The 26,538-nt window shown below is 46.8% G+C and overlaps 1 protein-coding gene across 1 annotated transcript in view; it reads right to left on the bottom strand.

Annotated features, from left to right (window-relative positions):
• CLUAP1 (clusterin associated protein 1) overlaps positions 1 to 26,538 on the bottom strand; it is a 187,776-nt gene that overhangs the window by 4,372 nt on the left and 156,866 nt on the right. The window contains exons 10-11 of the mRNA XM_075069375.1: positions 22,450 to 22,557; positions 2,419 to 2,474 (exon numbers count right to left, since the gene is read on the bottom strand). Coding sequence (XP_074925476.1) covers positions 2,419 to 2,474; positions 22,450 to 22,557 — 164 coding nt within the window. The remainder of the gene's footprint in view (positions 1 to 2,418; positions 2,475 to 22,449; positions 22,558 to 26,538) is intronic.

Here is a 26,538-nt window from a genome sequence, read left to right as displayed (position 1 = left end):
CCAGATACTAACTGAGGAGTCCAGCCCCCAGAATGCCGAGTGAGAGGGCTCTCTCTTTAGACTGTTCCTGCATTCTCCCTGCTGCAGCAAAAGACCCCCACCAAAGCTCACTAAGAGCTGCCTTACAAGGGCTGTAAGTCAGGTGAGATATCCAGCTCACTCATCCATGCCCTGCGCCTGGAGATAACTACGCTTCCTTCCCTGGATACTGCTGATACCGGAGGGAGGTTGTACTCCTCAGAGAGCCAGATGGGGATTGGCTGGAGACCAGGTATTCAGGGAACTTGTCACCTGCCAGCCTCCTGCACAAGAGTGTGGGTGTCTCCAGTCCAAACACTAAGAGAACGAGTCATTTCCCAGGAGGCAGCAAAATGAACTTAAACAAACCAATTCAAGCCAGAAGCGAATTGCTGAGCAAGACCTGGTGAATTCCTGCCCAGACAGAACGTGAGGGTGATGGCTAGGGGTCACTCTCTCCTTCACTCCACTGGGTCCTGAGCAGAAAGAACACTGGGAGCTGGTCTATTGAGCTAGGACTCAGATGCCCTCATCATCACAGTATCTGAGCATCCCCAAAGCTATCAAACACACCTCGAACAGGAACAAACCTTCTTCTCTGCTGGCAGGAGAAACCGCTTGTATAGCTCAGTTTCGCTGGGGTGTGTTTGAGGCAGGGGACAGACCTTCTGTGGAGAAGCCACAACAGAGATGGGTTTTGCATTCAGCTGTGAATGTTGGGACGTCCCCAGTCATTCCTGTCTCTTGTGGCAGTGAGTTCCACAGTGTAGGTCCCACCCTATTTTAAATTCTGTCTCCCACATGCTTGTGCCTGAGATCCTGGTCGTGGAGGGAGAGGTGTCTCTTAGGCAGACAGGGCCAATTCTATGGGGGGGTTTTGAATGGCAGGACTGAGACCTTGAACCAGACTGTTCAACGGAAAACCAGTCTGGAGTGCCAGGGTATTATATTTACTAGAGCTGTGCTGCTAAGCAGGAGGGCTACTGCATTTCGTGCTAGTTAGAGCTTTGTCAGGGCATGTGGCTTCATTCCAAGGGATACTGGGGTGCACTAAGCAAGCCTAGAGGTCACAAATGAATGGATCACAGGGGCAAGTCTGTGGGTCCCGTGAGATTCAATCCAACTGCTCCAAGTCCTGAACTCTGAAGCTCCCATTGTTAATCTTTGCCAGGCTGATAATTCACCATTAGTTCCTGCTCTTTGCACGCTCTCTCTCTCTCTCTCTCTCTCTCATAGGCCCTTTCTGATTCATGACAGCTCCTTCCTCTCACACTGGGCAAGTTTCCTTAGCAGCCTCTGGGGAGGCGCTTTGTCAACAGTTTTTGGAAAGTCCAAATACTTTATAGCAAAGAAACATCACCTCTGAGAACCTAATACCGGCTTCAGTCTGAGCGAGTCCAAGCAGCGCTGAGAGGGAGATTTACGAATGGCAGAGCAGGCAGAGCCCCACTGCTGGTTTTGGACAGCAGGGCTCCGCTTCCTGCCATTAGCAGCCTGGTCCCTCTCCCTCGGACTAGCAGCACTGCACAGAGCCCATCTTGCTGTCACTGACAGAATGACAGCAGAGGGCAGGGCCCCAACTGACGGAGGACACAAGCTAACTAGGCCTTAAAGGGGTGAGTGGAGCAGCTAGAGTGTCTGCCTGCTCCCTGATGGGTCTTAGGTGGGGGTACTTTGACCCCTAGCATGGCCTGTCTAGCCTCTAGTCACCAGGATCAGCCTTCACTGTCCCTTCTCTGGTCCCATCTCTCCTCCAACAGCAGGGGGCAGAAGGCAGAAGCAGCTCCCCATCCAATCTCCCAGCTGGGCAGCAGGACCGGGAGAAGGAAATCGCAGCACAATCGCCTTCCCAACAGTAGCCTGAGGGCAATATTGCTAGACTCCTTCCTCCCCCTAGAACAAGCCATTTTTCAGGTCTTAAAGAGCCACGATAGGATTTTCAAAGCAGCCTAGGGATACAGAGACACAGCTTCCATTGAAATGAACGTGCCTACATCCCCTCGCCTGTGCTGAAAATCCCAACCCTTCTCGCCACCCCATTGCTGCCTCAGGCTCAAAGGCTGGCCAGAACAGAAGTGGGCGGGGCTAGGAGTTCTAGCACAGATAGGAGATCTGTCATTACTAACAAGGTACAGAATGGAGTTAGGGCAATGGAGAAGCAACAGAGACTAAACAGGCTAAATAAAGAAAACAGGGAAACAACATGCAGGAGAGGGAGGCTGTGAGGATGTGTACGGTAAGGATGGGAGGGGAATGGGGGGAGAATGCCTGCGTGATGAAGATTTGTCAGGGGAACACTGCCATCTAGTGCTGTGGGAGCAGGTCTGTCACCACCAAGTGCCATCAGTGATGGACAATCAAAGATGCCCTGCAGCCCACACAAGATCTTTTCCTACTTACATCATCCTCTGTCTCTCCACCTTGCATTGTCCCCACGATCCGTTTGTTGGGTCTCCCTGGGCAGCAGAGAGAGAAACACGATGAGAACATGCCCGCCTCTCCACTTCATTAACACAGAGCAACTAAGGAGCTGCTGTGTGAATAAATAACCCTTGGGGAGATAAAGCTCATAGCTTGCTCTCCAGAGGCATAATCATGCACCATCATCAAGGCAAACTACAGCAGGGTTGGACCCCAATGCTCCTTCAATGCCATGGGGCTCAGAAGAAGGCTTACTCCTCATCTCGTTAGCTTGATTCATGGGGTTACTCTACCCCATGCCTTATTGTTAAGGCTGCGAGTTTGTCCCGGAGGTCACAGACTCCATGACTTTCCGTGACCATTAAATCTGTGCCCCTGTGCTAGTCGCACACTCTCGGGCCACTGTCCTGCCCCCAGCAGCAGAGTTTGGGTGTGGGAAGAGGCAGGAGGTTGGGGCACAGGACAGGGTGAGGAGGGCTCTGGGCAGCACTCACCTAGGGGGCTCCCTGGAATTGGCAACATCCCCCCTCGGTCAGCTCCTAGGCGGAGGTGTGGTGCCTCCACCCCCCAGCTCCCATTGGATGCAGTTCCCGGCCAATGAAAGCTGCAAAGCCAGTGCTCTGGGTGGAGGCAGCATGCAGAGCTGCCAGGCCACGTCTCCACCTAGGACCTGGGTGAGGGGGATGTAGCTGCTTCTGGGGAGCCCCCAAGTAAGCACCACCCAGAGCCCGCCTCACCCCGTTCCATGCCCCAACCCCCTCCCACACCCAAACTCTGCTGCTGCTGGGGGTGGGAGGGAGGCACAGAACCAGGTAGGGAACCTGCCAGCCCTCCAACCCCCACCCCCAGTACCCGCGGGGGTCCCGGGCCACATGCTGCCATTTGCCCCCCGCTCCAGAAGCACCTGGGCCGCTCTCCCCCAGCACCTGCGGCACCCCAGGCAACCCCTCTCCTAAATTTTAGTCAGCGGTATATAGTAAAAGTCATGGATAGGTCACAGGCCATGAATTTTGGTTTATTGCACGTGACCTGTCCGTGACTTTTACTAAAAATACCTGTGACTAAAATGTAGCCTTACTTATAGTTCATAAAGTACTACGCCACCACCACCACACACACATAGCCCTTGATGGTTTCATACACATTTTTTCTCTTGAACTAGATTTTTTACACCATAATCCTCATTGTGCTGTTACTTTATTTTAGATATTGGCATGCTACATGGACTCTTTTAAATCTGTGCCATTTAGCAACCGACCAGGTGAGGTGGCCATCAGCACCCAAATTGTAACTCCACATCCTTTCATTGATGTTTTCAGCTCCAATGGCCCATCCTTTGCCAAGTTCCCACCCAGTGGTGGTTGAGATTAGTATTTATACAGCATCATGTGTGCATGGTGCTTTGAAGACAAAGAAATGCTCCAGTTATTTTTCATGGCCACACAGAGCATGTACCACATAATCACTGACGGAACGTACATGCAAAGAGCATGCTATGGCCTAAGTTACAGCAGTGAGACATGGTGTGTGCACACACATGCGTCTGTAACATGCCTTTTCTGCAGAATCCAACTTCTTTCATATTGGTGAGAATCTGGAGTAACTCTGCTGAAGTGAAGTTACGCTGGTGAGTCAGGCCCTGTGTTTCCATGGCTACCTTATACCAATGTGACAGTTCCTCAGGCTGGGTCACACATCCAATTATATAAAATGGCTTTTCTTGCCACACATAATAAACTCTACAGTAATCTCCCGCCTGCTGACACACTTGCAAGGAAGCAGCACTCTAGTTACACACAGCTCAGTCTGTTTAGTTTATCAAAGAAGATTGAGAGATGCTTGATTGCAGTACATGAGTATCTTCCAGGAGAGAAAAATACGAGGTACTAAAGGGCTCTTCAGAGAAACACATAATAAGGACTAATGGAAGCTAAACCCAGACCAATCCAAATTAGAAATTGGGCACAAATTTTAACCATGAGGGTGATTAACTACTGGAACAAATGACCAAGTGAAGTAGTGTATTCTTCAGCTCTCAATGTCTTCAAACCAAGACTGTATGCCTCTCTGGAAGACAGCTTTAGGGACTGTGGCAAATTGCCGGTACTGTTCTGCTGGGTCTCGCGCTTTCTCTTCTCTGGGGTAGGTTCAGGGTGCTATTGCTTGCCTCTGACCGTTCTTCACTCCACTAGTGTCCTTGGAGGAGGGGATGGAGAGGGAGGGACCTGGGCCGCCCTCTACTCCAGGTCCCAACCCAGGGGCCCTGAGGGGTGGGTGACCACTTGACTTAGCGGTTCCTTCTCCTGGGTTACTTCCCTCTCCTACCTCAGCTTGTGAAGGGCTTCTGCCTCTCCAAGCCTGGTGCCCCTTCCTAGGGTTTCTTCTGGACTTCACAATCCACCGCAGCACTCCTCCAAACTTCTATTTCTCTCTATCAAACTCTTCTCTTCTCCAACTTCTGCAACCGCACTCTGCTCCAATCCAACCTTCCTCCTTCAACTCCCCCATTGTCGACTGAAGCAGGGGTTTTTATCACATGACTGAAGTCAGTGCCTAAGGGAGTCAGGTGCTCTAAATGGCTACAGGTGTTCTAGTTAATCTAAAGCAAACCTTCCTCCCTTGGCAGGGAATAAGGCCCCCTGCTAACACTCTCATGCTGCCCTCTGGCCATGCTGTATCACAGGACACACAAGTTATTGGGTCCAATACAAGGGTAACTGGGTGAAATGTAATGGCCTGTGAAATAAGGAGGTCAGACTAAATGATCCCTTCTGGCATTAAACTCTATGAGTCTATGAAAAAGCCATAAGCAGGATTTCATGGAGAGGACTGATAACATTTTGACATAAAACTCTCAACTACAGGGAAGCTCCCAAACACATGTCCAGTCTTAAGAGTGACAGTTCCTGCTGTCTAGGCAGCACACTGTTACACTGTATGCAGATTATTCTGTTCATAATGTCTAGCAGGAAAATGTTACCTCCAGACTAAAGTCTCAGAAAAAATGACTGGGAGGCTTCTAAGGGCTGCGGATCTACATCTTCACCCAGGTTCTTTGTAACTCAGATTCATTTATTCAGCAAGCACATCCAGTAGGTGATTCATCCCCCAAAATGCATCCTGAGAGGCTCCCTCTATGTACCTGTGGTAGAAGAAGTTAAGTGGAACAATATATGTGGCAGCTTTAAGACGCTTAGTACAAGCTCCTTGTTGCTTTTCATCTCCCCAGGTGCAATCAATGAAATACAGATGAATGCTGCATAGTTTTGTGGCATTTGCCTGGCTCTGGGAAAAGGGCATAAAGGAAGAAATCGTTACTTAATGTAACTGGTTCTTCGGGATGCGATCGAGACGTGTATTCCACTTAGGTATGTATATGCCCAGTGCACTGGAGACTTTTCTCTAGCAGTACCCATGGAGGGGTGGTGCATGATCCTCATGGCTGTGGCCCCACCTGACTATATGAGTCAGCGCCGCCCCAATCCCCCCTCAGTTCCTTTGCATTGAAAGTCCATGAGAAGAGACTCTGATGCAGAGGGGATGGAGGGTGGGTCGTAGAACACATGTCTGCATCACACCTCGAAGAAGCACAGTTACAGTAAGTAACCATTTCTTCCTCTTCAAATAGAGGCAGATGTATCTTTAACTTAGGTGACTCACGAACACCAGAGGTGGTGCTCACAGTCTACTGCAGTACGGATCGCAAGACCACCTTTCCAAGGCCTGTGTCTGCTCTGGAAGATGAGGTAATAGCACAGTGGTCCATAAATATGTATGGACAACCACATGGCTGCCCTATGAATGTCCAGTATGGAAATGTCATTGAGCAACGCTATCGATGTTGCCTGTGCTCTCATGGAGCGAGTCTGTATCCGCTGAGGAGGCATAGCTGAATCTCTCTCATACTCAGCCTTGGTACACGATGTTATCCATCTAGAGATGGTCTGTGCAGAGACTGCTTGCTCCTTCATGAGGTCTGCATATGACACGAACAGATGAGGTGAGGCGAAACATGAAATGGTTTAGTCCTGTCTAGATAAAAGTCTAGCTATTACCTGACAGCCAGAGCATGAAGGTGCTGTTGTTCTGGGGAAGAGTGTGGCTTAGGGAAACACAGGTAAATACACCATCTGCTTCAGATGAAACTGATGGTCACAGTGTTATCTTATCCTTGGAAAAATGAGGGTAAGGTGGCTCAGCCATTTGGGCCTGGAACTCACACACACTTCTTGCCCAAGTGACGGCTATCAAGAACACAGTTTTCTGAACCAGAAGGGGCAGTGGACAGGATGCAAGGTGCTCTTATAGAGGCTCCATCAGAGACACCAGAATCGTGTTTAGGTCTCACAAGAGAACCGGTTCTCGGACTGAAGGATGTAAGTGGAGAAGACCCTTCAGAAATCTTGTCACCATGGCATTGGAAAAAAATGACTTCCCTTGAGTTGGGGGATGGAACACTGAAATCACTGCCAAATGCACTCTCAGTGAACTGAACGCGAGGCCCGATTACCAAAGATGTAACAGGTACTCCAAGATGTCCTGGATGGAAGCCTCTGTCGGTTGAGTCCTGTGAGCAAATGACCACACTGAGAACCTTTTCCATTTTGCTAAGTAGGCTGTCCTAGTGGCGCACTTCCTACTGTCGAAAAGGACTTGTTAGACAGCTTGCAAGCACTGCTCTTCATCTTCATTTAGCCAGGCAGAAGCAATGCTGTGAGGTACAGGGAACTCACAGGATGGAGGGTGTGACTGCAGTTCTGAGTGAGCAGGTGGGGATGGAGAGGAAGTGATATGGGAGGCTGACTTTGTTGAGGGTGTGAAGGTTGAGAATCAGAGCGGTAGCCGTGTTAGTCTGTATTCACAAAAACAACAAGGAGCCTGGTGGCACCTTAAAGACTAAGAGATTTATTTGGGCATAAGCTTTCGTACCCAAAGAGATGACCTGCAAGAAATTCCTAAAAAGAAAAGGAGGCTCTGCCTTGCTTTGCTGAATACAGAGGCCTGAAAGGGTTTCTAAACTTGGGTGGGGACGATGGTATGATAACTGTGTAAGCAGAGTCAGGATGAGCTCTACCCTGACATCTGGTGGTGAATGGTGATGAGTTGTGGAAAAGAACTTCAGGGGCTGATCTTGTTTGCATAGGCACACCCACCCTGCCTAGCATGAGCCCACAGCAGCCCAAATGGTCACTTTGGCTGCTGTGGGATCCCCAGTTTCTCTGTTATTGGGGCCGGAAGAATAAAGTGTTGTTATCCTGATTATGTGAATCAAGGACAGTGGAACTCATCATCAACTAAGTAGCATTCGCTAGACAACGGACATGGGTTCCAAAACCCAGTGAATTGAGAAGGGCTGGTGGTGTGGGTCTGAAGTACTAAGTGCAGTGCTGCTTTGCCCCTGTAGAATATCAAAACTAATTTTGATTCTATTAGGAGTCTAGTTAGGAGCTGCTAAGCTGAATTCATGTTGGGCCAATGGAGCACCAGCACTGAAGTTCCCCTACTACAAGCTGAAATCACTGAGTGCTGTGTTAAGGCAGAGGACTGAAGATATAATGCTGAATTGTTTCCTTCCTTTATTAAAAGGATTTTGCTACACTCAGACTCTGAGCTTGCGGGAGGGGAAGTATGTATTCTTAGAGGCACTCAGAGGGTGGTACGTAATTGTCCCAGGTCACTGGGTGGGGGTTCAAGCCAGTTTTGCATTGTGTTATTGAAATGAAACCCCTAGATACTGAACCTGGCCCTTGTTGCTGCCAACTCAGACGGGCAGAAGGGTTACAACTGCTTGCTTCTTACCTTGGAAATATGAGGAATGTCCAGGGCCGTAGCAACAAAGAACGTGGCCCCCTCCGAACGTATGTCCGGGGCCCCTTACAATGCAGAAACTGGAATGCGGTATTTATTTTATACAATATACAGGGTCATATTATGTATACATAGGCCTACATGTACATGTATGCCGTTTACGCACAGCGCTGTCTTTCGACTTGTTCTCCGCAAATTGGTTAATCAATGCGCATAGTCCAGAGAACTGCAATCTTGTTTTTGATTGAGATAATGCAAGCGGGCAGAAGCCTGCATCTGTCATGGTTGAGCGCAGATATTCTTGAATCATTGTCATTCTGCTGAAGCTCTTTCAGCACCAGCGACAGTAACTGGTGTTGGTCAGAAGAATTCTGATGCAAATGCAGATTCGGATATATCTCCTGAAGTGTTCTTGTATATTGTAAGTAAAAAATGTTTCCGTGACAAGTCTCTCTCTTCTCGATGACCATAAATAAAAAGATCAATTCCATTTTTAGTTCGCTTGGCATCAAATGTCTCAACCATTTTTCTTCAAAATTTTTGGCTGTGATTCTCCAGTTCATTTTCTCTGTGACACTGCTTTCAGGCTGTTAGCGTTGTAGCAGAAATCCAAACAACTTATACCACGTCCACGAGTTTGGTCAAATCGCGACGAAACAGAAGATATGGGCTGATCAGTGAGAAGCAAGAAAACGCGATTTGAATTCTCTTCGGCAGAAAGACGACCGAATCATAGCACATTCGTAATCAAACATTCTCTTCTTACACTCGCACCCTGGTTTCTGGAAACAACCTGCTCAATACCCATATGCTCTGCCATTTCAAGCTGCATTTTGTGCCACAGTATCATCCTGTATTTTCGATAGTCTCCAAAACTCATTGTAGCACCGTTACTTCTTGCCTTTGCCCAGTACGTCAATTGACAGCATCTGGTGACTGAATTATATTGCTGTTCTATTGACGGAAAATGTATAGAATCGCACCACTGTACACAGTAGAACAAAAGGCCACTTAATAGTAGTCAAATGGTCTAAAAGCGCACCGGCTCTGTTGCTGTATTGCCATCTTTCTTTTGCGAGCGCCATGTTCTCCGCAAAGAATGACAAAGCATTGCACAATTCATTCAAGGTGATAACACAATGGCCTTCACAGCATCAATTCGCTCCCAACGAGTGTCCGATAACCCTAACAGATATTGGCAAGTGTTCTTGAAGATAATATCCAACGTGAAGGTGAAGAAGAAAGATAACGTATATTCTGTTAATAATCAGACCGAAAAAGTCACAAGCAATATTTCGATGCTTTGCGCGCGGCTGGATCACAAGAATCCAAGTGTTGAGGCTCCACAATGTAGCATACACAGGCACGTCCAATCTTATTTCTAGTACATCGGCTGAACCTGTTTATCTTTACTTCTCTCATATTTGCACGCCGTTAAATCATAAGCGTTGGCTCTACATGTCACAATGTCAATACTTGTCCTAAGTGTGTTCTGCCTTGTTCAAGAAACGCTTCCAATAGCCTCTGCCAGTTGTACTAATGAAGCATTAGAGAAACCAACAACACGATTCACGAATAATTGACACCCATCTTCACCGTTGCAATCAACAATAGCGTAACACCCACAGACCATCTGTCTTCATGTGACACGTCGGGAGTACAGTCCAAAAGAACTGAATAAATATTTGCTTTTTAAGTTGCGCTATGTTGCACCTTCTGAATGTTACTTGGCAACACAAGTTGAATCAGCTCGTTTGGATCGTGGACTGAGGTACTGAGCATGTGTCTTCCTTCTTACATCACACTGTAAAAAGTTCGCCTGAGCGACAGTATCACTACTTTGCAAGCACATGCAATATCATGTCTCAAAATTGCCATATTTTACGAACCGAATCACTTATTCCTCGACAACATGCAAGATTTCCTTTCGGAACATAAGAAAATAACGACATAAAACCATATCTTGGACAACAATTTTCTCCCTGAGAAATCTCTATTACTTTCAGAAAAATAAGACCACGCCACCAAATTCGAGTTGTCATAGAGCTACGGTTTACTAGCGCTCATGCCGAAGGTAAACCATTTCACCATAGCATCTCTGGAATGACCTTTTGCGCTGTTTCATGCGCTGAAGTCTTTGACAGTGCTCCAAGCAGATGTTCCACGACGTAGCGGTATACCAGTGACAAATAGATTTACTAACAAGAACAAAAAAGGCATCTTCTGAACTAGTAACATAACCATGAACGTCTTATTTTCTCAGCGCCATTTTGCCATGGTTTGATAGACATGAAGTACTTGTGAACCTCCGTCTCCTCGGAATGGAAATTCGTAACTTTCCTCATTCTGCTGTGTGGGCCACCCGGCGCACAATGTCACACACTTGCTGTCCAATATTTAGATGGCCAATCTCCTGATCATCATCAGTGGTCAGATTCCAGATACTCTTTCCGGCAGCAGCATGAATATATGTCACAGTTTGTTTATGGTAGAACAACTGGCTGTCACCTCTCGAACCCATCACTACGTGAACAACTTCTGGATACTCTGGTATACAAGCGTCGCTGCTAGTGCTGTTTTCTATTTCTTCAAGTGCCTGCTACCAATATACGTGGCATTGCAGCGCAAAATATGTTGACAACTTGGAATTTTCTCAAATTCCTATCTCGCATCTCTTGGGCTGCCTTTCGTTACTAGCTCCGTCTTATCATTCTATTAGACATATCTACAAAGCACCTTCTGCGTGGAAAAAAGATAAAAAAACTAAACAAACTAAATGAATAACGCATTTAATCGCCGACCGCCATTGAATGAACGCAAATAACATTCTTTGAAGGGTCCAACTAAAATTCGATAACTGACCGACGGACAACTGATGTAGCAATAGCATTATAGATGTTATCCATGACATTCACGGTTTTGTCAGTAAAACCGACATGGATTGTGCAATAGCGTCAATAAATGTCACTTACCTAGTTATACCTTACATTTTTTTTGCCACTTTTAGGGGCCCCCTTCCTTGCAGGGCCCCCTCCGGTCGGAGGGTACGGAGGGCGCTCACTACACCTCAGGGAATGTCAAACCTGCTCAGAGATGTCTGTGGTGAGCTCTGGCACTTTAGGTGAAAGAGCAAGGAGTGGAACCTCTGACTTCCTTTCAGCCAAGTCTTCATTAAACACTGGAGTTAACTCATTGTTAACAAAAACCAAACCAAACCAAATCAGAAGGCTGACAAAAAACCTAGACCCCATTGCTCAGATTTCACTCTCCTGTTATCACTAGCCCTCTAGCTGCCAGAGACTAGCCCTCTGGGACAGACAAGACTTGATTTATAATGTGAAAAACCAACAACTTTAAAAGAACACTTCCAGCCTTCTTCATGCGAGAAGCACAAGGGGGCACACTTGCTCCCTTTGCGGGTCACTCTAACAGCCCCTAGATTAGAGGTGGGCAAACTACGGCCCGTGGGCCACATCCGGCCTGTGGGGCCCTGCTGCCTGGCCCCTAAGCTCCTGGTCAGCCCCCGGCCCCTCCCCTGCTGTTCCCCCTCCCCGGCAGCCTCAGGTCACTGCGCCGCCAGTACAATGCTCTGGACGGCAGCACAGCTGCAGAGCTGGCCTGACCCAGTGCTTTGCACTGCACTGTGGCATGGCTGGCTCCAGCCATGGGGCACTGCTGTCCGTCCTGGTGCTCTGAGCGGTGCGGCTGTAGTGCCACTGGCCACTGGTGTTCCAGGCTGCTGGCCACTGGTGGTCCAGGCAGCGGTAAGGGGGCATGGAACAGGGGAGGTGGGTAGAGGGGAGGGGAGTTTGGGGTGGTGGTCAGGGGTGTGGATAGGGCTGGGGTGGTCAGAAGCCAGGGCAGGGGGGTTGAATGGGGTAGGGGTCCTGGGGGGCAGTCAGGAAGCAGAGGGGGGTTGTATGGGGCAGCAGGGGGCGGTCAGGGGCAGCAGTTCCGGGGGAGGTCAGAGGACAGGGAACTGGGGTGGCTGGATGGGGCAGGGGCCCGGGGGGGACAGTCAGAAATGAGAGGAGAGGTTGGATGGGGTGGCAGGGGGCGGGGATCTAAGGGCAGTCAGGAGAGAGGGAGCGGGGGGTGGGGTGGATGGGGCAGGAGTCCTGGGTGCCATTGGAGGTAAAAAGCAGGCGGGGTCAGATAGGGAGTGGGGGCCTCCCCTAACTGACCCTCCATACAATTTTGGAAACCCGATGTGGCCCTTAGGCCAAGAAGTTTGCCCACCCCTGCCCTATATGCAGGCTTTGGCTTTGGCTTGGGGTGGTGAGATATACCATAATATGGACGTGCAAGAGGTAGCTACTAAATGAATAGCTATTAAAAGACTGGACTTTTCAGGAGAACAAACTATTCTCATAGCTGAAGTTGCGTATCTTAGATCGATCCCCCTCACTAGTGTAGATCAGGCCTGTGGGTGTGATTTTTGCTTCTCCTTACATTCATGTAAATCAGGAGCAGCTCCATTAAGTCAATGGAGTTACGCATCTGTGACACTGGAGTGGGATGAGAATAAGGCCCTGGGACACAACCTCCGGAGACTGACTGACCCTGAAGAGATGAGGGCGAGGGTGCTCAATACACTGAGCATGAGAAAAAGTGACCTCTTCCAGGTTACTAGAAGAGTCTCTACAGTGAAGACAGCACATTTGAAAATTCAGATATTCAAAACCAACTTTGTGTGTGAGCCTCTGTAGGGGGAGTAAGAGGGGCTGATAGAGGACACAAGTACATTTACTCATGTTCCTGAGGAGAGTCTGAAAATAGAGGGCTTGTGTCTGCAGAACAGGAAGAGCTGGCACATACGGAGGCGTATGTCACTTGCAGTTTACTCAGTTCAGCTCAGTTTAGCCTGGGGTTTCAGGGCCTGCTGTGGAGTTTAGTACTCACTGATTTACTCCTGCCACAGAGGTTTCTAAGTGAATGGAAGGTTGCTGGGTTTACTTACAGACAACGTGAGTTCAGCAGGGACAGGTTGTACAAAGTGATAATTGGGTATAATGCTAGTAATGAACATGCTGTTATTCACTATGTCTCTGGATTCAGATTGACTTGCTCTGTAAAGTATGTAGCTGCTGAGCTATTGAAAACTGGAAATGAACATGTATCCAGGGTTCCACCCTTCAAGCATCTGCAGTTTTCCCTCTGCATGTGCCGCTTGCTGCAGCTGGCAGTGTAATAACTGTGCACTGTCTACACTGGGGCCACAATCCAGCAGTGGACACCTATTAACCCTCACGCCTGAGAACAAATGGGTATAAACTGGTCATCTACAACTATAGGCTTGAAATCTGAAGGTTTCTAACCATCAGAGGAGTGACGTTCTAGAACAGCCTTCCAAGGGGTGCAGTGGGGGCAAAAAACTCAACTGGTTTCAAGACTGGGCTTCATAAGTTTATGGAAGGGAAGGTATGACAATGGCACTTGGCCCATCTGTGACTGCTACGAGATGGGACACTAGATGGGGAGGGCCCTCACCTACCAGCAGCACTGAGGCTTGGCGGGGGAGGGGAGGAGGAGGAACAAGGGCATGGCAGACTCAGGGGAAGGGGTGGGAGCTTTGGGGGAAGGAGTGGAGTGGGGCCGGGGCCTGGGGCAGAGCCTAGGGTTGATCATTGAGCACCCTGTAGCACATTGGAAAGTGGCACCTGTAGCTCCAGCCCTGGAGTTGGCGCCTATGTAAGGAGCTGCATATTAACCTCTGAAGAGCTGCATGTAGCTCTGGAGCCACCCCTGGTCTAACTGATCGCCATATTTGGGATTGAGAAGGAATCCCCCCCGACTCCACCCCCAGGTCAGATTGGCAGAGACCCTTGGGGGTTTTTACTTTCCTCTGCAGAGTAGGGTATGGGTCACTTGGTGGTTTGAACAAGAGTTAATTGTGGATTCTCTGTAACTTGATGTCTTTAAATCAGATTTCAGGACTTCAGTAACTCAGCGAAAGATTATGGGCCTATTACAGGAGTGGCTGGGTGAGGTTCTGAGGCCTGCAATGTGCACAAGGTCTGACTAGATCATCATGGTTATCTATGATCTGTAATCTAATACATTCTCTATGAGACTTAATTCGGCTGATACAGGCTGCAAGAGGCCCAGGCCAAGTACCTGACCATGATTCTACTGGAGTGCAGATTGGTGGTTGGAAGGAGAAAATGAAATCCCTGTTTGAGGAGAATTTATTTGTGTCTCATGTCAATGTGCAACCCTTTTTCTAGGACACAGCACTCATTGTTCAGCGAGTTGACTGAAAGAAGCTTGGCTTCTTGACACATACACAGGAGGGAAGGAGCTTGGAGTCTACTCTTCCAGGGCAGCATGAACAAGAGTGTTTACTAAGTTCCAGTCAAGGTAGCAATCCTGCTCAACACCAGATTAGAGCACAGATGTCCTTGGGGATGGAATTTGAAGGCAATGGAATCACACAGGTGTCAGTAAAGGCAGGTTTTTTCCGGCAGAACCTTTATTACTGGTGATGATGTGTGAGAAGGAGAAAATAACCCAACCCAACTCTCAGATCCCAGGGGGAATTTGCAGGGCTTGCTGTTAGAAACAACCTCCTTTTACTCATAGATTAAGTCCCTTTGCTCTAGAATCAGTGAGAGACAATAGCAGGGAGCCCCAGGCTGCCATGGGAACAGAATGTAAGAACAACAAAAAATGGCCATGTTGGGTCAGACCAAAGGTCCATCTAGCCCAGCATCCTGTCTTCTGCCAGTGGCCAATGCCAGGTGCTTCAGAGGGAATGAACAGAACAGGTAATCATCAAGTGATCCATCCCCTGTCACCCATTCCCAGAGTCACTTTTCAGAGTAAAACTGCACTTGAAGATGTTCATTAGGGAGCGACTTAGCGTGAAAAAGTCATAGAGGTCAATACCAATTCAGTAAACTCCTGCTGTATGCTGTGCGTTGCTCTGAAAACTGGTGTGACAGGGACAGAGCTACCCTGTGCTTCATCCACTATGAAATAGCTAGAGCGGTTCTGTCTGCCATGCAAGAGCCGAATACCTTCTATACTTCGGGCAGGTTCTTGGCCTTTCCTCTATAGTTTTAGCATAGGAACATAATCTAAAGCCTACAGCAATCAGTGAAAGACTCACTGTAATAGGCTTTAAATCAGGGCCTATTCTACACTACCAGGGTCAGATGGTTGGGGGTTGTATTTCTAGAGTTCAAAACCAATTCTGATTTTAAAGACTTGGCAAGGAATTAGGCTGTGATCTGCAAAGGAGCTGAAGGTCGGTGACCAAATCCCATTGACTGTCAGGGCAGTTGAACACCTAACTCCCTTAACGTCCTTTGAAATCCCAGACTAATTCTCTAACCCTGGTGTCTCTGGTACTTGGGAGAGATGCCCCATTAAAAGAACTGGGCTGTTGTGATTAACTGCACATTTCTCTGTGTTTTCTATGTGTGAAGGAGCTTTCCTAGTGTTTGGCAAATAATGTGATGAATATGTAAATATGAGATCAGCTGGAACAGAGTCCATTGGCTCCATACTGTGGATTTTAACAAACTGCCTAATGAAAAGTTTAAGGAGCCCTTCTGGTCTCTTGGGCAAACACTACCATTTAAAACAACAGCTTGAAGGTGCATTTACCGAGGGAACTAACTGGAAAGACTTCATGGAGCTCTTTATGAGTCTTGGGTACAACGCTTATGTTCCATGGTTATAAAAACAATAACTGTCATCCCCTCCAGGGAATGGACATGCAAAAAAAAAAAAAAAAGCCATATGGAGGTTCAGCAGAGTCCAAGTGACAGGTGCTATTCTGTGTTTAACTCAGGCTGTTTGCCCACTTCACCCCATGACAGGGCAGCAGGTCTGCCCTCTGGTGCAATTGTCAAAGTACATTCAGTTCCAAGGGTCTGAATCTGAGAGGTGTTGAGCACTTGAAAATCCTGTCAACTTCAGCTGGAGGTACAAGTGCTGGTACAAGTGCTCAGTACCTTTCATGATCAGGTCCCAGATGCCACATCATTAGCATTCCAAAAGCACACAAATAGTCTCTCAGTATTAGATTTGGGAAAGTAGGTGCAAAATAATAATAATGCTTAGCTCTCATAGAATATCAGGGTTGGAAGGGAACTCAGCAGGTCATCTAGTCCAACCCCCTGCTCCAAACAGGACCAAGTCCTAAACAGATTTTTTGCCTCAGATCACTAAACAGCCCCTGAAGGATTGAATTCACAACCCTGGGTTCAGCAGGCCAATGCTCAAACCACTGAGCTATCCAGCATTTTTCATCAATAGATCTCAAAGCACTTTACAAAGGTCAATATCTTTATACCCATTTTACACATAGGGAAACTGAGGCACAGAGAAGCTGTTACTTGCCCAAATCATGTGGCAGAATGGCAGAGAAAGGAATAGAACACAGGTCTCCTGAATCCCAGCCTAGTGCTTTATCCACTAAACAATAATGTCTAATGAAAAAACCCTTGACGAATTCTTCAGAGTTGTGTAGTACTCTGAAACCCAAGGATGGCAGGACCATGAAGGAGACACTCTCCTCTGGTTTTCTAGAGGGCTCCAATGCATTTGCTTACAACAGGAAGGAAGTCTTACTCCAATATTTCTTGGGAGTTTCTGTGCACACCAATCCTGTGAGGATGGCTTGGAAACGTTAAGAAGGAAGATGTCATCCTGTAATAAGCTCTGTGCAGGTAAAAGGGGGTCTGCTCACATACAGCCAGGTTGCAGGACTGGGCCCTAGCATTTTATATGGGACTTAAGTCCAAAGTAGACTTCAAGGAGTTACAGAGGGATCTCACAAAACTGGGTGACAAAATGGCAGATGAAATTCAGTGTTGGTAAGTGCAAAGTAATGCACATTGGAAAAAATAATTCCAGCTACACATGTACAGTGGTGAGTTCTAAATCAGCTGCTACCTCCCAAGAAAGAGATCTTGGAGTCTCCAGGGATAGTTCTCTAAAAATGTCTGCTCAATGTGCAGCAGTGGTCAAAAAGGCTAACAGTATGTTAGGAATTATTAGGAAAAGGATAGAAAATAAGACAGAAAATATCATAATGCTACTATATAAATCCCTCATGCGCTCACAGCTTGAATACTGTGTCTAGTTCTATTTGCTCCATCTAAAAAAGGATGTAATAGAACTGGAACAGGTTCAGAGAAGGGCAACAAAGATGATAAAGGGTATGGAACGGCTTCCATATGAGGCGAGATTAAAAAGATTGGGACTGTTCATTTTAGAAAAGAGATGCCTAAGGGGTCTATAAAATCATGAATGGTGTGGAAAAAAGGGAATAGAGTAGTATTACTTACCCTTTCACACAATATTAAAAACAAGGGTCACCCAATGAAATTAACAGGCTGTAGGTTTAATGCAAACAAGAAGTACTTTTTCACACAGTGCACAACTCACCTTTGGAACTCATTGCCTCAGGATGTTATGATGGCCAAAATCGCAAATGGGTTCAAAAGAGAATTGGATAAATTCATAGAGGATAGGTCCATTAATCGCTATTAGCCAAGATGGTCAGGGTATACAACTCTATGCTTGGAGATAGCCTAAAGCTTAAACCCCTGATTACCCGATGTCACGAGTGGAAGAGGGTGGATCACTCCATACTGCCATGTTCTATATATTCCCCCTGAAGCTCTGGTACAGCCCACTGTTAGAGACAGGATACTGGGCAAGATAGACCATGGTGTGACCCAGCATGGAAGCTCTTATGTGATGCATAGGGCCTTGTGCTGACCTTCTGCACAGGAGTGAATTTCACCCTACAGGGAAAAATGTTCACTGTACAGTGTAGCTATACTACGAGAAATCTTTGATCCTGATGCCTTTCTAATGTACATGCACTTCCAGATTCTCCCTTGTTAAGTCTTAGTTTTAGTTTCACAGCTGTGTTTTTCTTTAAGACCCAGAGAGTCAATAAGAACTGGATTAATATTAAACACTCCAAAATAAGATTTTTTTCATGTTTTGAAAAGCAGGAGAAAATCCATGGAAACCTGTGAGAACCTAAACAAGGAACAGACAACTGTTGTGCATTCCTTATTGAATTTCTCCCACCAACTTAATGGTCCATCTGTAGTTTCTTCACACCTCAGTGAGACTGAAGAGAAGGGAGCATGCTAGAAATTCAGCAGCTGAGGTCTGAACACGTTGTAAGCTGGAGAAAATGGGGGTGAAAGCAGGAATTTTGGAGGAATGATTTCCAGAGAACTGTCTGTCCATTTCACTGCCAGTCCACTCCCCCGCTACTCTGCTGGTCTTGTGCTGCAAGGAAGGATTCTGAGAGGCCCCAAGTGAGGTATTTCAGTTTTGCAGGGTCTCTCTGTGTAGGGGCAGGGCATGGGCAGGATGGGCACTAAGGATCTGCTTCTAAGCAGATCCTCCTCAAAGGGCGGCAAAAGTGCCCATGAAAGCTATTGCAGGAGTTCGACTAGAGTAGCCTCCACAGAGCAGCTCTGTAATCATTCTGCAGCCTGTCTAGTGAAGGAGAGGATTCCTCCCCTGCACCTCTGCCCAGTGCCTGGTTCAAGTCAGCTGCTGGGCTCTGGATTAGAGCCTTTCGTGCACCATCTTCTTAAGCGCAAATTTAAGTACAAATCTAGGCTAGGGTGGAAATGCCATTTTCCCACCTTTCAAAAAGGTGCTCACACATGCCACAAAAGCAGTGTCAAAGTGCAGCATACTTTGGTTAAATGCGGCTCAATGTGCAGTCCCTCTGAGAAATCCATTGGTAATGAGATTAGGAATGATCCGTGCAGTGCAGCCACCCCCAGACGTATGCAGAGCTGTTACCAGCAAGTCAGACAGTGGACGGACACGGACATGGGGACCAGGCTCTCTGACCCCCGGATGCACTGCCAGTCAGAATATATCTTTTGGGCTTGATTTTTACATACTTAGTTCCACATGCTCCTGTAAGATGCATTTTGCTTTCTGAATAAAAAGCCTTTTCTCTTCTGCAACATTTCCTTACTCATCCTTGCCAGGACTGTGTTAAACAATGTAGCTTTTCACAAGAATAGACTTTCTCCAAATACACTTATTAGCTTGTCAGTCAACACACCATTATCACAGCAATCCCACATGCAGCTGCTGGAATGTTAATATGCTTTAGGAAATCTAGGTCTCTTATTCCTTGACTTTGCATTAATAAAGACCATCCTCCCACACCAAAAACCAAACCAGTCTTGGGTTGCTATAGCCTAGGCTGTCAAACCTCATCCCCAAATATAAACTGAGGGCTGGTCTACACTACGGGGTAAAATCGATTTTAGATACGCAATTTCAGCTACGTGAATAATGTAGCTGAAGTCGAATATCTAAAATCGATTTACTCACCCGTCCTCACCGCGCGGGATCGATGTCCGTGGCTCGCCATGTCGATTCCGGAACTCCGTTGGGGTTGGTGGAGTTCCGGAATTGATATAAGCGCGCTCAGGGATCGATATATCCCGTCTAGATTAGACGCAATATATCGATCTCCGAGCAATCGATTTTAACGCGCCGATACGGCGCGTAGTCTAGACGTGGCCATAGAGGTGATATTTCTATAGTTGGGAGCTCTTCAATTCCTAGAACAGGGAGCAAGAGTTACTGAATTTTCGGCATGCTCCCCAAGCCATCTGGATAACGGCTTCATTAGCACCCTGGATAAAGTTGCTGAGAGAACTGACAGCACTGAATAATGGTTGACTTAATGCAGTCAGGCTTTCTCATGCAGCCCTGTAAACACAGACCATCTCTGTCTGAATCTGTAGCATTCCCATTACTGGGCTATTCCTGAGCACAAACTATCAACATGTGCCATATTCTGTAATGGTTTTATTACATAAGCCAAGGTTACACTGGAAGCTTGACTAGACTCTGAACTTATTTCACTTATGACTGAAAATTCAGGTTGGAAGCTTAGTCTCCAGAAATGAAGTGACAGATCAGTGCACTACATGTAATCACTGTGCCATCTAATCATCTGATTAGATATGAATAGGCTTCACATTTGTCACTTTGCTATTCAGCCTGTCAGGGGGTAAACAACAGAGAAAATGAAAATGATAGGTATACTCATGAAGTAAGATACTACGCCTTGTGAAATCTGAGTACGTCCCTTGATGTTTTAGGGCAATTACAAGCAATGTCCTTAGTTGCAGATAATTTGCCTCCTGGTGCCATGTGACATAGCAAGAGATGGTGCAATGTTGCTGTGCAGACAAGCAGACGACAGAGCAGTGAAGAAAGAAATGCGAGGTACAGGAAGGTAAGGAGAGGGTGCAGGCTGAGAGGGATGGCCACTCTGGATTCAGTAAACAGAGACATCAGATAAATTATCAGAAAGTTCAGAGGTGGATTATGTACCAGAAGAAGTCTATTAAGTATGGAGGCACAGTAACTATGAAACCGTGGCAAGTGATCTACGCACTCTGGCAGTGAAGATCTATCAGGAGATTGGGAATTGCCTACATGAAGCATAACAAACAATACTTGTATTAATAACAAGTCTGCAGCCATAGTTATTTGCAGCAGCAAAGCTTTTCCTAGAAAAACCCTACTCACAGCAAAATCCATTGCTTTTAGATACTGTTTCTTCCTCCCAAAGCTGCTGTTAATGGCCAACCATTTGACTATAGCCAGCTACCTTGTGCTTTGTTTTGTCTCAATGTTAACAATTGGAAATCGGCAAAGGCAATCAGCAAAGATGGAAGTAAGTGCAGTATTTAGCTGTATACTGGAGCAGTGACCAAGCATGAGCTCATATATAGTTCAGGGCTAACCATTCCCATAGCACCAAAACCATGAAGATACACGCTGGATCTTTTCTGATAAATTCTGATGTAAACATTATTTGTGAATATTGGTGTTTCCAGTGGTTTTCGAGAGAATGAAAGTACTTTTATTTAGAATGAAAATCATGGCAAACAGTTTGGGATAAAAATGTTTGAAATGTGCCTGGCCGAGATCCAGGGTCTGGCTCTGCTTGCACATATACCACCCTAAATCCAAAATAACTCTAGGAAAATTAACAGAGTTATGCTGCAGTAGATGAGAACAGAATTAGGTGAAGACTTGCCAGTTTTTCCAAAAAACAGGTTCCAGCAGGAGCAGCGGCTGTCTGAGCTTCCCCGCATGGCTCCTTTGCCCCGGCCCAAAAGTCCACTGATGCCGATGAAAAGATAATTCATTGTCTCTGTCTCTTTTAAATACTTGGCCTCTGCTGAAACTGCCCCAAGGTGACAGTTAGGTGCTTTTTATTTGTAATGTAGGAACTGAACCGAGAGCATCAGCTCACTTCACACAAGCCACCAAAGCAGCCCTCCGATGGTAACTCCTCTGAGTCACTGCTGGTCAGGGCTGTGCTGGAACTAGTATCCTAGAGGTTAAATTTTTCAACTCATACATTATTACAATCATGTGAGCCAACCAGTCCTTCCATACGGGAAACAGTTCAGGTTTCTTGGGCCCATTACTAGGGCAGTTTGGGTGGCATTGTGAATACAACGAAAGGCCAAGTTTTGAAGCAGCACCTCAGGAGGTTAGTGTAGGGCAGGGGTTCTCAAACTTCATTCCACCACGACCTCCTTCTGCCAACAAAATATACTACAAGACCCCAGGAGGGGGGGACTGAAGCCTGAGCCCGCCCAAGCCCCTCTACCCTGGGGGAGGGGGTGAGCCAAAGAACTTCAGCCCCAAGCAGGGGGCCTGTAACCTGAGCCCTCCTGCCCAGGGCTGAAGCCTTCGGGCTTTGGCTTTAGCCCTGGGTCCCAGCAAGCCTAAAAGCCAGCCCTGGCGACTCCATTAAAATGGGGTCCTGACCCACAGTTTGAGAACCACTGGTGTAGGGAATATGTGAGTTCACTCTACATCTACCGTGAAAGGAAAGGAAGAGCTCCCCAGTCAGGCATTGGGACCACAGGCCTACGGCTATTTCCAAAGCTATTTCTGAATCCAGACAAGGTAAAAACACAGTGATCTTTCCAGTAAAATTTCCCTTGCCTTGGCTCCCTTGAAAAGACCCCTCTTCTCTGAAGCACTACAGTACCCCTGTCAGCTCAAGAGAACTGAGCAGGGTGCAAGCTCATGAACCCTAACAGGATCTTATACCCAAAGGGTCTCACGAAAAAATGTATCCAAACCCTGCGCTGAGCAGTCAGAAGGAGGACTTCTAGTATGTCCCATCAAAGAGGGAGAATTAAGGGGAAGTGAGGATACCTTGCATCAGGATCTCCATGGCCGTGCGCTGCTTTATTAGCTGCCTGTCTTCCTCTTCACTATCAGATCCCTCGTCCTCTTGGATCTCTATGTCTGAATCATCGTTATCTGGTTAAAACAAAAACACCAACAGCACTGAATTAATGTGAAAAGACACAGTGCCACAGCAGTTCAAAACAGTGGCTGGGTGCAAGGGCATGCTAATGCTCTCTGCTTCTGTTCAGGGATTCCTGGCTCAATGTCTACACTGCAGTTAAAAACCTGCGGCTGGCCCGTGCCAGCTGACTCAGGTTTGCAGTGTTTGGGCTAAGGGGCAGTTTAACTGTGGTGTAGACATTCAGGATCAGGCTGGAGTCTGGGCTCTAGGACCCTTTGTGGTGGGAGGTTCCCAGAGCTCGGGCTGCAGCCTAAGCCCAAACATCTGCTCCACAATTAAACAGTCCTTTATCCTGAGTCCCGGGAGCTGAGTCAGCTGGCATTGGCCAGCTGTGGGTGTCTAACTGCAGTGCAGACATACCTAAGAAAACCTACTCTGGCCAGGACTCTATGATGGAGCATCTGGCAATCACCCAAAACAAAAGCAGGACACCGTATGGGTCAGGGTGTAGGGTGTATGGAGGGCTTCTGATACTGATGAACATTCATAAAATACCCACAATACAAAAAAGGAAAGAAATAGATATTTATCCAATAAACACCAGGAAACACCAGAAGGGGTTACTTGTATCAAAGTAGGGTTACCATGTTTCAGGTTACCGTGTTTCAGGTTCCCCCAAAAGATCATACTGCTGGCAGGGGCAGGGGGGAGCCGGAGGCGAGTACAGTTGAGGGGTGCTGGAGGGGTTTGTGTGTACTGAGAGATATTTGGAGGGTGTTGGAGGGGGAATTTGGCAGATGCTGGAGGTTTGTGTGTGTCCTGGGGGTATTTGGGGGGTGCTGAAGGGGTGTGACAATACTGGGAGGAGTACCTGGGGAGTGCTAGAAGAGGTACCTGGGGACTCACTCGTGAAGTGGGGAGGCAATGTCTCTCCCTGTCATGGTGGCAGGGCAGCTGGTGCAGACCTGGGATGCAGCAACAGCTTCTCTGTCAGCACCTCCCTGCGGGGCACTCCCTCTTCCCAGGGCTGGGAGCCAGGGCTTGGGTGGGCAGGATCCTGCAGCTGTGAGGGACCAATCAGATGTGGATGCAGGGGAAGGACCAATTGGGGTTCTCTCTGAGCTGCAACATCTGCTCCACAAAAAACCCTGATGTTGCCTCCTATTTGAAAAATCCACCCAGACAGAGGGCGGAGGATCAAAGAAGAGGCAATGTCCAGGAAAACCCAGACGTATGGTAACTCTAATGTAACTGTTTGTCTACATGGAGCATAATGCAGATTATGGGGATGTGATTTCTAAAGCATGCTACTATGTGCACATTAATTGGTCCCTGCTGGTGCGCACTAAAGGTTCCCTAGCACGCCTTAACATATTGCTACACAAAAAAAATAGTACTATGTTAAAGCAAACTAGGAACCACTACAAAAAGTTTATTCATTACAGTATATACCAAAGCAATGAGTAATATATATTATGTATTACTCATTATGCTATACACAAAGAGAAAGCCCCCAATTCCTCCAGCCCTCATTTTGGACATCTACATAAAACTCAAAAATTGCTAAAAATAACCCCCTCAAATGAAATTAATAATACTCAAACATCAGAAGTTCTAGGTATATAGAACCAGAGCGCTCCCTGCTGCATTGCGGGGGAACAGCCAACCTCCTAGCTCCCCAAGAAGAAGGCATTATTATCAAGAACGGTTATCAAAGAAATTGAGATGAACAGGAAGTACCATATAAAAGCCTTGAGACAAGATAGTATTACTAAGGCAATATTCTAAATATACTCTCTGGGTATGAATCGTATCAGTGTACAGTCAGAGGGTACTATTTTGGCAGCTGATTATAGAATAAAAATCTTGTAAAAGGTTTTGCAAAGCATGAACTTAAGTCTCCTACTATCTCCGTCTGACACGAGCGATATCAAAGACGTTTAATAATCGATCAGAACAACACACTGTAATATCCTCAGATTATTGAAAACAGTGCTGGGTGAAGCCCAATATGTTTGGAGGAATAGGGTAGTTCCCCACAGTTCAGATACTTCTCCAAATACTTAGAGATTCACATTTTCCACCACTCTATTTTTCCCAGCCCAATCAGTTCTTCCCTCAGTCCCCGATTCTCTCTCCCCAACCTGCAATATGAACCTGAAGAGGCTCTCTTGAATCCCAAATAGATCATCAGTATCCAACTCCTTCTGTCCAATCCCTGATAAGATCCCTGACCCCAGCCCACAATAGGCTTGCTCAGGGCCACCCAGAGGATTCAGGGGGCCTGGGGCAAAGAAATTTCAGGGGCCCCTTCCATAAAAAAAAGTTGCAATACTGTAAAATACTATATTCTCGTGAGGACCCCTGTGGGGCCTGGAGCAAATTGCAGTCAGTGAAAAACACAATAAAATTCTTTAGAAGTCCCCCTCCCTACTCTCAACTGCGTTAAGCACTGATCCTGGAAATAGATCACTGCTCTAGCCCCTCACGTTTATCCATGCAGAATCCCATTGCCTTAGAATCTGCCCCCCTCCCCCCAGCCGCCCTGGGGAAAATAAACATTTAAAAACCTTCCACATCTCGGCACAAACTCAGATTTAAGAAAACTTCTTTTCAAATCACCTTTACAAGGTATCACTGGTTCTCAGTATCAGCTAGTGCTAAAAGGCACTAAAGCTCATTAAAAGGGTTGGATAAATATTTTCCATCAAAACTTTATTTGGATCAAAAACCAGGGTTTTTTAAAAAGCAGAAAATATCACGGACAATGTCTGCTTTCCTTCAAAATTTGTTGTGGTTTTTTTAATCGAAAAGTCTGCCAAAACCTGAACATGGTTTGGGGTTTCAGAAGTGTGTGGCCAAATATCTGCTACTTGCTGTGTTTGATTGTTTAAAGAAACAATAAAAAAAATTCTGCTTAAAAAAAATCCAAAACTTTTGAATGACCTTGGCTTGTGACCAAAAGCCTGAGCCCATCCAGTCAGAGATTTTTTCCAGGTTTCCGATACTCTGCTGGCTTCCTTGACTCATATCTGCTTCCATAACTTTGGGTTCATTTAGGTCAGCCTCCACCTCAAACCTTGCTTCCCCCCCCAGCATTTATAATAGTGTTAAATATATATAAAAAAAGTGTTTTTAATTTATAAGGGGGGAGTCACACTCAGAGGTTTGCTATGTGAAAGGGGTCACCAGTACAAAAGCTTGAGAACCACTGAATCTGACCCCCACCCACTTCCTGCCCCCCGACTATCCCCCTCAGAATCCCTGACCCATCCTGCAACTTGTCCCCTGACTGCCCCCCTGATGTACAGGGAGACTTTGGCAAACCAGTAAAGTGCCTGAAACCACTATGGCTTATTGTTAAAGACAGCCTAGTCAGCAAGCTGTTAAAAGCAAGTCTCAGCTTGACCAAGGCAGGAGGGGAGGGGGATTTAGGGTGCCACTGAAAGGGCAGCTTGACCCCATGTCCTTTCTGATAAGAATTGGGTTGAAATTGCTGATACATGCATTTTCAAAGAGTAAGATATGCCCCAGAAATGTCTATTGAGGTCTCAAGGCTGCAAGTTCTGGAAAAACCCACACCTGGTTAATCAATAAGCAGAAGGAACCTCTTGCTTGAAACTGCTTACTTAACAAGGTTTCTTTAATTACTAATGTATAAATAAGGGGGAAAAGCTTGAGATAGGTGGGACTCATTTCGGGACTGGCTCTCCCTCTGGATGCATCTTCTGTTCCCCAGCGGCAGACGGGCTGCCGCTGTATCACTTGGAAGCCACACACAGCTTTGGTAATTATCAAGGGTTAAGGGCGTTTTACCAACTTGTTGCAGACATGTGTAGGTGCTTGAGAATAAGTTTAGCTTTAAGTGAAAGTACAAGTGTGTCATAAACAGATAGTTAAGGGTTAATGTTCTTTCACCTGCAAAGGGCTTACAAGCACAGAACTGTCACCTGACCAGAGGACCAATCAGGAAACCGGATTTTTCAAATCTC

The sequence above is a fragment of the Chelonoidis abingdonii genome, chromosome 9 (assembly GCF_003597395.2).
Source record: "Chelonoidis abingdonii isolate Lonesome George chromosome 9, CheloAbing_2.0, whole genome shotgun sequence".
In the NCBI taxonomy this organism is placed as follows: Eukaryota; Metazoa; Chordata; order Testudines; family Testudinidae; genus Chelonoidis; species Chelonoidis abingdonii.
This window is presented reverse-complemented; position numbering and strand designations above follow the sequence as displayed.